Source organism: Eschrichtius robustus, chromosome 1 (assembly GCF_028021215.1).
Source record: "Eschrichtius robustus isolate mEscRob2 chromosome 1, mEscRob2.pri, whole genome shotgun sequence".
Lineage (NCBI taxonomy): Eukaryota > Metazoa > Chordata > Mammalia > Artiodactyla > Eschrichtiidae > Eschrichtius > Eschrichtius robustus.
This window is the reverse complement of record NC_090824.1, coordinates 67705640-67720428: the sequence shown is the minus strand read 5'-3', so window position 1 is coordinate 67720428 and position 14789 is coordinate 67705640. Positions and strand designations below refer to the sequence as shown.

General features: G+C 34.3%; 1 protein-coding gene across 3 annotated transcripts in view; it reads left to right on the top strand.

Moving 5' to 3' along the window:
• Positions 1-14789, top strand: part of SCFD1 (sec1 family domain containing 1) — a 132131-nt gene that overhangs the window by 51350 nt on the left and 65992 nt on the right. For all 3 annotated transcript variants that reach the window (XR_011074312.1, XR_011074313.1, XM_068546621.1), the window contains exons 11-14: positions 2837-2976; positions 6574-6664; positions 8008-8081; positions 8770-8851. Coding sequence is in view for 1 of the 3 variants with exons in the window: in XM_068546621.1 (XP_068402722.1) it covers positions 2837-2976; positions 6574-6664; positions 8008-8081; positions 8770-8851 (387 nt within the window). In the remaining 2 variants the exon portion in view is untranslated. The remainder of the gene's footprint in view (positions 1-2836; positions 2977-6573; positions 6665-8007; positions 8082-8769; positions 8852-14789) is intronic.

Below are 14789 nucleotides of genomic sequence, written 5' to 3'. Positions count from 1 at the left end.
TTATATTAAATATCTTTGCCTGAAAATCCAGAGCATTGATAATATTTATATATCAGGCCCTGGTAACTGCTGTGAAAATTCACACAGCCTCTCTGTGTGTCAGAAAGGTGATTGTTGTCCTTTAACATGGGAGATACACTCTTCTGATGAAAAACTTTGCAGTGTCCCTTTCCTTTTCTCAGGATATAAGAAGCAAAATTAGTAATTAGAAAGTCATGATTCCTTTTTGTCGTGTCTTGGTTGCAGGGGCTGTGGATCTGATTGTTCAACTGCAATGAGTAGTTTTAGGCAAAGGGTGGACATTATTTCGTTGCCGTGTCTTGTCCTTTAGTTGGCCTTTGTTTTTTGAATCTTAGGTGCCCTTGTTTGTGCCTTTGACCCTCTGCTACTGACCCTCATTATTTAAAATATTAAATCAGAATTTGTACTAATTACATAAGGACTTTAGTAAAGTTTATCTTGTTCTTGCCACTCAAGAAGAGAAAAGGAAGTCATTTCCAAGTTAATATATACTTTTAAAAGGTTATTAGAAAAACATTTTAGAAGCACTAGTTTTCTTAAAGATATATGACATTCTGCATTTGGTTGATTGTATCTTTGTGGGGTACAATTTGACATTATTTCTCTTTTTTCCAGTATTTCCTGTAAACTGATAGATCTAGAGACTTAATTAGATTTGGCGCAATTCCTTGCCAAAATAAAAGTTACTTTTACTTTGCTTGGCTTTTTTTCTCATGTGAATATAAATCTTAGCTCTGCATAAATAGGTGTTAACCTATATTACCCAAATGTAACTTTGTTAATATTAGCTCTGTCTGCCTCTCCTGGTCTGCTTTAACTCATGAAAGGAAAACAAGACCGCTGAAGACTTAACCCATGTTTTCCCAGTGGGATTTACTTATATCTGGTGATTTGGCACACCCTTGTCCAGTTTTCTAAGTCAGGAAAGTGTGAATATCAGTGGAAATAGATTAGACTTTACCATGTGAAAACTAATTCTGTTGTCTTCTATACCCATGTCTTCAGTTCCTTTAACATGATTGAGTACAGCACAGAATGTTCTGATTTCCCAATTTTCAAGACTGAAATTACTTTTCCTTATTTGCCTGGCTATTAGTGTAAACAATAGGAATGTTTCTTGCCGCTATTATGTTATTTCTCAAAACTCTTAACATCTTTGATTCCTTTATTATTTTGTGTTTTAAGTATTCCATCAATACTTTAGTAATAATATGCTGTCCTATTTTTAGAGCAGTAATTTTGCTAACAAGTTACTTGTGTTTTGAATGAGCTGTGTGTCATCACCACGGAAATAGTACTTCACTAGAAATTCTAGTTAATAAAGCTTAACTATTTAAAAATGTTTCTTTTCTTCAGTATCTTTGTTTTGTTAGATAACTTTTAAAAACAAAAGTTCTTCTCAGATGTAGCTGTTAACACCTGTTTATTGTACTTTCTTCCTATATGGATGATGTGCTGTGCCAAGGTGAGGTTAAGGTATGGGATGGGAAAAGGGATTAAATAGGGTTATATTATGTTATGTTTATCCTATGATAATATAAGGAGCCCATAGGAAAGACATAATACTAACAGGTTGAAATACAATATAGTATACTCTTCTTTGTCAAGAGGCTTGTTACACTACTGGCAGTTAGACATCTATATATTTTGCACTCTTTTTTTTTATGTCATAGGGGAAAATGACAAGGAAGTAAGCTATTGTAAAGGATTTATTTGAGAAAGTTACAGGGTATGGTCTAAGGATCCAATCTCAGTATTAATGACCTTTTCCTGTCAAGAGGAAATTAAATTATATTCAGTACATTTAATTTGCTAAGACCTAGAAGTTTAATCATTAAGAACTTATATCTTAGAATGAAGATGATTGTATCATAGTCATGCTAGATAATTTCTCCATATAATTTCTTTTGCTCATCATTCATTTGCTTATTGATATCCATATTTTATCTCTAGCTCACTATTCTTCAGAGTAGAGTTGAACCATAAAATACTGCTATTACATAAAGGGACCCACAAGTCTAATGCAAGAAGGAGGGAGAAAGAATAGAAAAGATAGCTCACTTTTGTTTTGTTTTTTTGTATGTTTGTTTTTTGAGAAAGGGCAAAAAAAATCAAGCCTCACGTGAGTAAAATTATGTCTATGCAGAAAAGCTTAGCAACTATTAGTATGACTGGCTCTTAGCATTTATGTGAAAGGGAGTGCTATTATTATTGTAGCTTCTGTTGTAATTTTTTTTTTAAATGCAATCCATCAAGTAACAGGTCAGACTGTTAAGACTCTCTAAGAGTTTAAAAATTACATTTAAGGTTATGTTTGTTACTGGAAACAATTAAGCATCAAGAGACGTGGTCAAATAAATGTAGCCAAATATTGGTCTACTATGTAGACATGATAAAAATGAGGTAGATGTGCATATTCAAATACAGGAAGAGCTCAAAATATTGATACATTATTAAATGAGAAAAGTAAAGTACAAAGTATGTGTAATGTAATCCCATTCTTTAAAATTTAAAGGATATGTTTGCTGACATATACAAAAATATTTTTCTAGAAGGATACACAAGAACCTTAACATGGTTTTATGTGTTTTTTGAAATTGTAATCATATGCATCTACTACTAAATTAAAATACATAAACAATTAAAGGTACCTTTATGTAACAAAACATTGGACGGAGGTCTTTTAATTTCAGATCTGTATTTTGTCCTTGGAAATAGTAGAAAAGGCAGTAAGAATCTGTGTTGTTTTTCTTATTGTAGGCAATGTTCTTAAATTCAGAAAACTGTTATTTAAAACAGAATTACTTTTTCCTAGGATTTCCACTTGAACAGAGTTAATTTGGAAGAGTCTTCAGGAGTGGAGAATTCCCCAGCTGGTGCTAGACCAAAGAGAAAAAACAAGAAGTCTTATGATTTAACTCCAGCTGATAAATTTTGGCAGAAACATAAAGGAAGGTAAATAAGAAAAACAATAAGTAAAAGATTCACCCCCTAAAAAGATATGCAGATGTCATATGACTTAATGGGTTTATAAAAAAAAAATCAAAACAGGTCACAGTGGTTCATCTACACCATGAATAAGAACTATAATTAAATAGTCTATGGAGCTCTGTCTTATTGCTTAATTTCCTAGTTCTTACGTTGTTTTTGTTAGTTGTTTTGTGGGGGCCACTTCCCTTTTCAATAAGTTCACGCCATATGATTTTATAGATTTTACAGATAGTCTTTCTGAATTTCATTTCTGTCCCCATTGACCCTCTGCAGCACCATTTCTACCTTTCATTAAAATCGGTTTTTGTGATAGGGAAACATCAAGGTGTGATTTTCCTTTTTTGTTCCATGTTTGCCTTCATACAAACCCAATTTTAGATATCTGTGGAGAAAATACCTAAGACTGAAAACAAGATTTATTCAAAGTACATTAGACATGGAAAAGACTCTGACAAGTACAGGTTTCTGGTAACTGACTGTACTGCTGAACTGAATGAATAAGCATTTTCAGAACTCTAATGAAAAACTGATGAACTCATAAAAGTGCTAACAAAAGATCAAGATGAAAAAAAAAAAATTAATTACATGGGACTGAGTGAACTGATGAGGATGAGTATAATTTTTGTGACTTTCTGTCTGAATTAAAAAAAAAAAATCCCACAAGGACTCAGAGGCAAAGAATATACAAATCAATTTTCACTGCAAAGTAAAGGAGCTGTTACAGTGGAGGATTACTGGACTGAATGTCAATATTATGACATAGCATGAGTGTGTTTCATGTTTGGTAATTGCAATCATTGTTGCTTTGGTTGTGGTCATCCATGTACAATGCTTGGTGTCAGTCTATTTATCTCTTGTAAAAATAAAATACAGTGTGTGTGTGTGAAAAAAAAAAAAAATTTTAGCATACACTGAGCTCAAAGAAGAAAAAAAAAAAAAAAAACAAAGTACATTAGAAATAATAGGTGAAAAAATTGTAACAATTTGCCATGTGATTTATTATAGGTAGATACGCAGATCCCATGTGTTGCTATGACCCCTTAAAGTTGAGGTACTTCATGAGCTCAGTAACTGCTATAAAAGTTGTCTAGTGGTCATTATGGCTAGAGGAATCATTCTAAAAAACAAACAAAAAAATCATTCCTCTGAGAGAAAAAGAATGTTGCTCATCAACAGTTATGGAAATACAATGTTATTTATTATAATCTGGACTATTTCAACTGTTACTGTATCTATCTATCTGTCTATATATATATATATATATATATGTGTGTATATCTGTATATCTCCTTGATATGGCTGTTCTTTTTGGTCTCATTTATGTTTAAAGAGAAGTAGGATACAGACTTGGTTCAATACAATTGGTTTTTTTGTATGTTTTATCTTTTTTTTATTTATAACTTTTTTTTTAAACACTGGAAAATCGCATTGCTATAACAAAGAATTTTAGTTTCTCTGCAATGAAAAGTCACTATCTTTCTCTCTCTGACTAATGCAATTTTGAGTACTGTTATGATTTATTTTAAATTATTTTCTTCTCTTTGGAATCCTATATATAGTCTACATTTCCTTTTAGAATGGTAAAGTATAAGAATTTACATTATTTATAGAGGATGCAGGATATTTTAAAGTTAATTTTAAAGTTCACATTCCCTAATAGAAAAATAAAACCTTAAGAAAACAATTTCTTTATTCATATATGGAAATTTTGAATATTTTCTTTAGACCATTTGTTTAGGAACAACTTAAGAGGTCAGTTGAATAGTAAGAACTTTAATTTTTTGTTTGTTAGGTAGGAATAGCCCTCACTCTGAATGTCATGCTACAATAGCAATGTGGGCACAGATGCTGGGAGACAGCATAGAGTTAAACAAGCTACTTAAATCTCTCTGAGCTTCATTTTCCTCATCAGTAAAATGTGGGATGATACTTCTACCTATTGTCCTATTTCAGAAGGTTGTTGTGAAGATTGACATAATATAAAGAAGTAACTTGCCCCAAATCATCCAGCTTTCATTGGTAAAACCAGGTATAAAAACCAGTTCTGGCAGATTCTAAAGTCCCTGGTCTTAGCTGTCAGTAGTGTATATGTACCTCACCAAGACTGTGGTCAGAATTAAATGAGACAATAGAGACAGATTCTTAGGATAGTGTTTGTCATACAGTCAACACTCAATAAATACAAGCAGTTATTATCGTTTGTTAGCCCTGAGACCTAAAGACACTAGAGATTTTAAGGATCATTTAGTTTAACCAGCACATTTTACCTGCTCACTGCTGTTTTCTGACAACATAGACTCTGCTGGACCTCCGTTAGGGCCTGCAGTTGTCATGTAAAACTGGATTGTGTTTCTCAAAATCCTTTCAGGAGCTTTTGTCATTTCTGTGCTGATCATTAGTGAAGTGTTATCAAGTGTCAGTGTGGAGGAAGGGGGACGTGACCATTTCTTTCTTAAAGGAGAAAAAGCTTCTGGCCTCCCCTAAGGCTGTAGATAAAAAATACTCATGTTATAGCACAGGGAGATCAGCTCGGTGCTTTGTGACCACCTAGAGGGGTGGGATAGGGAGGGTGGGAGGGAGATGCAAAAGGGAAGGGATATGGGGATATATGTATACATGTAGCTGATTCACTTTGTTGTGCAGCAGAAACTAACACAACATTGTAAAGCAATTATACTCCAATAAAGATGTTAAAAAAAAAAAGAAAAATACTCATGTTAGGAACCATTTCATGGTCAGCATACATTCATCTAGATATATTCAAGATTGATGCTGCATGACACTTTTTCTACCTGAGCTGCTCAGTGATTGCAGATAGTTGTCTCTGAAGTCTGGAAATCGCTGCTAAACTGCACTTACTGGGAAGATATCAGGGACTGGTCCAACAAAACTGTGGCCTAATGTATAGCTGATTCACTTTGCTGTATAGCAGAAACTAACACAACATTGTTAAGCAACTATACTCCAGTAAAAATTAATAAAAACAAAACGAACAAACAAAAACTGGGCCCACGTTCTATTTTTACCAGTGGTGTTCTAGATATTGAATTTACAGAATTAAAAGGTTTTTTTTCACAGTTACAGTTTTTTTCACAGCATGTAATATTTTTTAGTACATCTTTGTAGTTACACGGACCCTTTGACACTATATGTTAATTTGGCTGGTAATATTTAATTGATGTTTGATATACTGTGGTTTCTCTTCCTTTGTTTTTCAGTCACTTAAATATCTTTTTATTTTTTCTATTAGTGTATAGGTGAAGAGAAAATTGATACAGTTAATGAAAAGAATAGAAATAAAATCTAAATTTGTTTATATATATAAGTATTATGATATGCATTTGAAAGAAATAGTATTTACAATGTAAATAGATATCACAAGGATATATAGTTGTATTTATCCTAAATGTTTTCTGCCTGTGTTATATATAATATACATTCAAATCTAAATGAATACATTTGAAATAATAATAAATCCTCATTGTATATATTTCAAAATTCACACAAAAATCAATCTTCTAATCTCATACTTATAGTTCCTCTTGTGCAATACTGTTTCAGTCCATTCCCAGAAGTTGCAGAATCAGTTCAGCAAGAACTAGAATCTTACAGAGCACAGGAAGATGAGGTTAAACGACTTAAAAGCATTATGGTAAGATTCTGTTTACTTTCTTGGAAATATAGGGAAGCAGAAGGACATCTGGAGGGAGAAAGAGGTTAACTTTTTTTCCTTACAAAAATTCAAGGCCATTCATTGCTTTAATAACAAAAAAAAATATTCTCAACTTACATAAAAAATCTTTTTTAAAAAGAAATCTAAGTTCTAAGGAGAAGAGTGAACTCTTTAAAAAAAATAATATGGGGCTTCCCTGGTGGTGCAGTGGTTGAGAGTCCGCCTGCCAATGCAGGGGACGCGGGTTCGATCCCCGGTCCGGGAGGGTCCCACATGCTGTGGAGCAACCAAGACCATGCACCACAACTGCTGAGCCTGTGCTCTGGAGCCCACGAGCCACAACTGCTGAGCCCGTGTGCCGCAACTGCCGAAGCCCGCATGCCTGAAGCCTGTGCTCCACAACGAGAGAGGCCACCGCAGTCAGAGGCCCGCGCACTGCGGCGGAGAGTGGTCCCCGCTCACCACAGCTAGAGAGGGCCCCGCGTGCAGCGGCGGGGACCCAACACAGCCAAAAATAAATAAATAAAATGGGTAAATTTATAAAAAAAATAAAATAAAATAAAATAAATAATATGAATTTATGATTTGAAAAAATATATAATGTGAGTATATTTTAGAGATGTATGTTCCAGTGCTGCTCATTTTACTATATTTTTGATCTAACTTCAAATTTCAGCTGTACTATTTATTACTGTGTGACCTGTGGCAAGTCTCTGGGCCTACTTCTTTTTCTTTTTGCTTTTTTTTAATAAATTTATTTATTTATTTTTGGCTGCGTGTGGGCTTTCTCTAGTTATGGCGAGCGGGGGCTACTCTTTGTTGCGGCGCACGGGCTTCTCATTGCGGTGGCTTCTCTTGTTATGGAGCACGGGCTCTAGGCGCACGGGCTTCAGTAGTCGTGGGATGTGGGCTCAGTAGTTGTGGCTCGCGGGCTCTAGAGCGCAGGCTCAGTAGTTGTGGCGCATGGGCTTAGTTGCTCCGCGGCATGTGGGATCTTCCTGGACCAGGGCTCGAACCCGTGTCCCCTGCATAGGCAGGTGGATTCTTAACCACTGTGCCACCAGGGAAGTCTCTGGGCCTATTTCTTTATCTGAAAATGCCAGCTGGTCCTTTTTTTAGTCATCCAACCATTCATTAGATTGGTGGTGACTAGAACTTTTCTATAACTGTCAAAAATGCAGATGCTTGCTCCTTAGAAGGGAAGAATTATTATCCTGGGTGACCAGAATCTTACTGTTTATCAGTGATCTTAGGAATATATTGATTTTCATGCTTGGGCTTGGGATTTCTGAGTAGTTACTGGGACCTTTTTTTCCTTCCAGGGACTAGAAGGGGAAGATGAAGGAGCCATAAGTATGCTGTCTGACAATACTGCTAAGTTAACATCAGCCGTTAGGTAAGCAGGCAGTTTATCCTCTTTGAAATCTTTCTGTTGATAAGATTTATTTTGGAGGTTAAAAAATTGATTAATATTTTTCATGATAAGAAATAATAGTAATAGGATATACCTTTAAGACTAAAGAACTAAATTGTGTTTTTAATATGTTCAAGCTGATTTAAGTTCCCTCCTTTTTATATAGCAGATCATTTGTTCCTTTTACTAGTTAGAATTGTATAATGGGGGTAATTTTGCCACCGAGATAGTATCGCTGATAAAGTAAGGTGAGTTATTGTTAATTTTATCATTGCTGCTATTACTTTATTAGCTAAAGTTTAAGCAGTATCTTTTTCATACTTTAAATGCCATCAAGGAGAGAGAGTTTCGTGTTTTAGAAATTTCACATTAATCTGATTTTATTCTAAACCTCCAAATTTTGGAATCAGAAAGTTAAATGGTAGAATAATGATATTTGGGAGGCAGGTTATTTTAAAATAAGAAGCATTTCAACTGTATTAAAGTGGTAAATACTGTATGTGTTCAAGCCTAGAGATTAAGTTCAGTTGATAGTTTAACATGTAATTTTGTCCCTGTTTTACTGTTCCAAGTATCCTCAGAGGAAGCAACCAGGTGTGTGTTTTATTAAAATTTATGTCATTTCCTTAGAGAATTTAATGGTTAATTTTCAATTTTTTGATACTTATAGTTCTTTGCCAGAACTCCTTGAAAAAAAAAGACTTATTGATCTCCATACAAATGTTGCCACTGCTGTTTTAGAACATATAAAGGTAAATTTAGCTTTTCCTTCCCCACAATATAGCTACTATTTTTGTAGGGTTTTAGACTTCGTAAGATTCTTTCATATTCATTACCTCGTTGAGCCCTCACTGTAATGTTAAGAGATATAATTATTGAAGGCAGCATTATTACCTTCATTTTTGCAAATGAGGAAACCAATCCAGGAAGATTAGTGATTTGCCCAAGGTCACATGTTCAGTAAAGAGAAGTTAGCACCTGTGATATTTTTATTTACGTTTTATCGTATTACTTTGTTAATAGTAGACCTGTATCTAAACGTCAGTAATACAGATTTAGACATTCCTTTTACTATAATACTATCTAAAATATCTATTAATAACATCACTTCATCATGTAACTTGGTTCTGAACTTTTTAGTTTTAGATTAGTCTGTTAGCATTATTGCTTCTTACTGTTACCTGCTGTACTGTGATTTTGGAACAAATGTATTGGATATTCTGTATGTTGTTATCATAGTTCTTTTTTCTCATTACTTCATTCATGGTAACTCTGTATCAGCTGGACTTAATCCATTCTTCAGTATTCTACTGTCATTTATTCTCTGGACATGGAACTGAATTCCAGTGACAGATTGATGGTATACTAGAATGTGGCTATCACTGACCCCTACTTTCCATTTGAGATGATACATTTGAAAAAGCAATGTAAAAAAGCTGAATATGCTTGCTTCCTCTCCAAAGTATTGATAACAACTTGGATTTATGGAAAAGGGGATTAAACATTTTTCTTTTTTAATGATTTAAAAAGCCTTAGAGCATTAGAAAGGAGCTAATATAGATAGATAATGGACATTGTACAGCATAGAATTTAAACCTGCATAATTTCTATTAAGCTGACAACCCGATTTTTTTTTTTTCCCACATCTTGATAGTGATGCTTGCTATTTTCATGTACCTACCGGAATAGAAACATAACTGAGCAGTCTATAGATGATTTCTGCTGCTGATGTTTTCACTTCAATATGTTGCATCTCTGTAAAGTGGGAAAACGCTGATCAAATTTTTTTACCTGAGATCATTGTCTCCTGTGGAGATAATTTATATAACCGGTAAAATGCAACAGAGAGCTATATTGAGAATTTACTTCACTAGGAAAGTAAAGGCTTTGCTTACAAGGCTAAATATGAAGACTATGAATCTAATATAAAAAGTTAAACAAAAATTTATTGCATTAAAACAAAATATAGGTTCTGCTTTACATCTACTGAACTATAATTACGTAATCAAGATCTTATGATTCATTAAACAAATGTTTCTTGATTACATGCTGTTTTTGACAGTTGTTAATAGTCCTATGTGTACCTTGAGATTTAAACTGTTCCGTGGATTTTTTTGACATATAGTTTTTCATTAATTTTTTTCATTATTAGACGTTTATTAATTCTTGTATTTTACTTTCTGACTTCAGTTCTCACAGTTGTAAAACCAGGAAAGTGCCAAGCTTAGCTTCTACTTCCAGACTGAATTGTGTAACCCAAAGTAACTAATTATCATACCAATGGAAAGTGCACAGTTTCATCTTATTCATAAAACTTTACAAACATTATCCTGCCACAAATTTATATGAATATACTCTAGGTCAGAGACTAGCGCTTATGGTTTGAGAAAATTCTGGTTAAAGTAATTTACTTACTCAATTATGTTAAGTGGCTCTGTAGGTGTTGTGCTGGGCCCTAGAGATTCTGTAATAAACAGGACAGACAAGTTCTTTGTTCTCTGGGAGCTAATATAGTAGTGACAACAAACAAAGTAAGCAAATTAGGAAACAGGATAACATCAGGCATTTAGGTGATATGAAAACACCAAATTAGGGTGATATATGATAGACACTGGCTCAGAGGGCTGTTCTAGAGTAAGTGAAATCACCATCAAAGGAAATCACCTTTGATAAGGTGATGTTTTAATTGAGACCCGAATCACACGAAGGAACCAGTTAGTGAAAATTTCAGGGCCACGTATTCCAGGCAGAGGGACTAATATGTGCCGCAAAGGCCTTAAGTCAGGAACAAATTGTTTTGGAGGACCTAGAAGAAGACTGATGTACTTATAGTGAGGAGAGAAAGAGTGATAGACTATGGGGTCAAGAGAAATAGGGATTTAAGTATGATGAGGTTAATGCCATGATATGATTTATGTTTTAACAAGAGAATGATCTGAGCTGTGTGAGGGATGGGTGAGTTCTGGAAGTAAGTGGAGAACTGGAAGATGGCTATTATACCTGACTAGGTGAAAAATGGTGTTTTTTAAGGCAAAATTTGCCTATGAAGTTCTTTATGATGCTTATTTATGATTGTATATGAGTTTTTGAGAATCACTTTGTTCTAATAGATGCCATCTGTCTGAGATACTTTAATAAGCCACCATGCCTGACCCAAAAATTCTGCTTTAAGACCTGGTTGCTTGGCTCTCTTTATAAAGGAACTTGTTTCTTCCAGGGCTGCTAATTGTCTGGCAGAGCATCTTATGCTAAGAAACTAATTTGTCATTCAGGGTGTTAAATACTTGTATATAAAATCTACATATTTTGGAATGATTTTTGTGCTGTAACTCAAGGAAGACACCATATTCCTAGTAGGATCTGATATAAAGAAACTATAAAGGACATTATATATAAGGTCATTCACTTGCAGAGGGAAAATAATGTCATGTATAGAACACAGTATTCCTCATTGGATCATTCTAGGAAACCCAATTAACAGTAGAAGTTTTTTTTTAAATCATAGATAAAGGAGCATATTTATTTTAAATATTTACATATAAATTATAGTTGTATTTAATAAGCCACATACTCTGAGTTGTTCTGATATAAGAAATTCTACTAGGGCTTCCCTGGTGGCGCAGTGGTTAGGAATCCGCCTGCCAATGCAGGGGACACAGGTTCGAGCTCTGGTCCAGGAAGATCCCACATGCCGCAGAGCAACTAAACCCGTGCGCCACAACTACTGACCCTGCTCTCTAGAGCCCGTGAGCCACAACTACTGAGCCTGCGCACCTAGAGCCCATGCTCTGCAACAAGGGAAGCCACCCAATGAGAAGCCCGCGCACCACAACAAAGAGTAGCCCCCGCTCACTGCAACTGGAGAAAGGCCCACGGGCAGCAACAAAAGACCCAATGCAGCCAAAAATTAAATAAATAAATAAATAAATAAATAAATAAATAATAAAAAAGAAATTCTATTAGTATAGAAAAATTGGGATATCTTCTGTGAAGAGTCCTGTTTTAGTGTTAACCATCTTTCTTAAGTTATCCTCCCTTGTCAAAACTAGCACGTAAATGCTATTGTTTCCATTTTTTCTCATTACTTCTAGTTATAAAATTTTTTCTTACAGTTTTTCATAATTATTAAATTTCCAGTTTTAAAATATTTACTTTTAAGTGGCATGTTTATTTGTGCCATTATTATGTTACACCATCTGCCCCTGGCTATATAATGTTAATAATAATTAAAGAATTATTTTTCTCCATTATCTCTTTTTTTTTTTTAATTTTTATTGGAGTATAGTTGCTTAACAATGTTGTGTTAGTTTCTAGCTGTACAGCAAAGTGAATCAGTCATATGTATACATATATCCCCTTTTTTTTGGTTTTCCTTCCCATTTAGATCACTACAGAGCATTGAGTAGAGTTCCCTGTGCTATACAGTATGTTCTCATTAGTTATCTATTTTATACATAGTATCAATAGTGTATATATGTCAATCCCAATCTCCCAATTCATCCCACCCCCTCATCATCTCTTAGTCTTTTCATTAGAATTTGTTGACCACCTGAACTTTATTTACTTCTTTGTAAACATTTATTCACCTGAGTAGTAAATACTTATTATTAGCAAGAATATTATGACTTTTAATGCAGAGATCTCAGAACACTTCTCTTGGTATTTGTCTTGCAATTTTGCATATTCTTTTGAGGTGTTTAGATTATAGCTGCTTCTTACATTTCTTTAGATGGTTTTCTGAAGCAGAATACTAGAAGAGAAGTCCTGGCAGTTACCCAGTAGTTGATGTTTCAGTGGAAAGATAGAAGGAGCACAGCAGTTTGCAACAAGTTTGGCAAATATTATCATGTAAATGTATTGATAGTCTAAGGATTTTAGTGGCTTGGGTCGTTAGCGTTGGTCTACTAGATTAAATTGTTGAATCCTCATTTGTTTAAAGTAAACCTTATCTTTTGAAACCTCTTTAGCAATTTTTTCATTTCTAATACAAGTAAGATTTTCCCCCACTTGCTGGTTGTTACAGAATGGATTCTGAGATTACTTAAATAATTTGTAGACAAATTTTAATTTACTTATTGTTGTCTCACCTGCATAATCACACTGAATTAATTACTCTCTAGCATCAGAAACCTAAGAAAAGGAAAAGTTACCTAGCTGGAAGTCATAGTAGATGAGAGAGAGAAATGGCATTGTATGCTTTTTCCCCTAATGCTCTTACATCTGAATGCGCCTTCCCGAGGTAGCCGGCAAAGAATTAGCTGTTAATAAGCTGTTGTGGATCAAGGCTTCATTGGTGCTGAATCTTAATTTTTGTTCTTCTTGTGGAGAAAGTTAAGAGGTACTGAATTAGATCTAAAGACATCATCTGGTCAAGTAAACATGTACTGCCTTAGGTCTACACTCTGAACAAGGTTTAGCCCTTGCTAGCAATGCTAGCTTTTAACTGGAGCCCCTTCTTCAGGGGACTAATTTTTCTTTGGTTCAACTTCACTATCTTTCTTAGGGGAAAATAAGCTTTCAAAATAAAGTAGAAACTGAACTGATCTTCACTAGTCAACACATCAAATAGCTGATGCCCTTTATTCCCTTGGTAAAACAGTGGTTGCTGGCCACATTATTGACATGCTGACATTTGACAGCTAGTATGTTTGCAAGTTGAATTTTTTGCTTACCAAAGAGTTTTTTGTATTTGATTCCAATCTGTTTATGTCAATGGTATGAGTAGGAAAAGAAGATTGTTTCTATAAAACTAAGTTACATGCCTTAGACTCAATGAAGATGGTGATTTAATTATTGCTTAATTTAGTAGCAGGTAAAAAAAAAACACAGAAAAACTGTAAGACATTAGAAAATCTTGAAAAATACTAAAATTGCTTTGTAAATGTTTATAAATTTTTTTATTTCAATTCAAAGAAACAAACTAGAAGTTGTAGGTGATCCCTTATAGGTGTGCATTATGCAAGAAAGAAAAAAATTTCAGTCAGTGAACCTCAGTACTCAAGGGAAAGGTCTTGGATCTACGTCAAGATTGACAGACAATTATACATCTTAGACCTTAAGTTAAAAGGTAGTGTTTAAAATGTTTATATACAACACAGGTCCTTTTTTATTCTTTACATTAACTGACTTTGATTAACTGATCACTACTCTCCTGATCACAGTAGGGAAGAAATTTTACTGTACTATAAATCAGAACATTTCTCTGGCTGGATTTTGACTGATCTCTTTTAAATGATCTCTTGTCCAGTACACATACCAAGTGAATGTTCATATGACCTTGGTGTCTTTTCTTCAAGGCAGGGGAAAATATATCTTGTAGCAGGAGGTCCCCAATGGACATACTGTCGCTATCTTCTACCTCTTTTCATCCCAATTATGATTAGTCACTATCAGAACTTAAAGTTTTCTTGACTCCAAGTATGACCAAAGACAGCTCTTGAATGAGTGAAATATCCTTCAGTTTCTTACTCACTATGAATTTCTGGAGGCTACTTCCACATCCTCAACAAACAAAGTGTGAAATTACCTTTTCCTAGCTCTTTGCTCTCACTTTTCTGCCATCTGCTTTCATGAAGATGAAGCATTGTCATTTAGCAAGACCCAGTTTAATAGATTCATAAACGTTAAATTCATAGAAATAAAGACTTCTCAAAACTCAATAAAGGGAAAATGAACAACCCAATTTTTAAA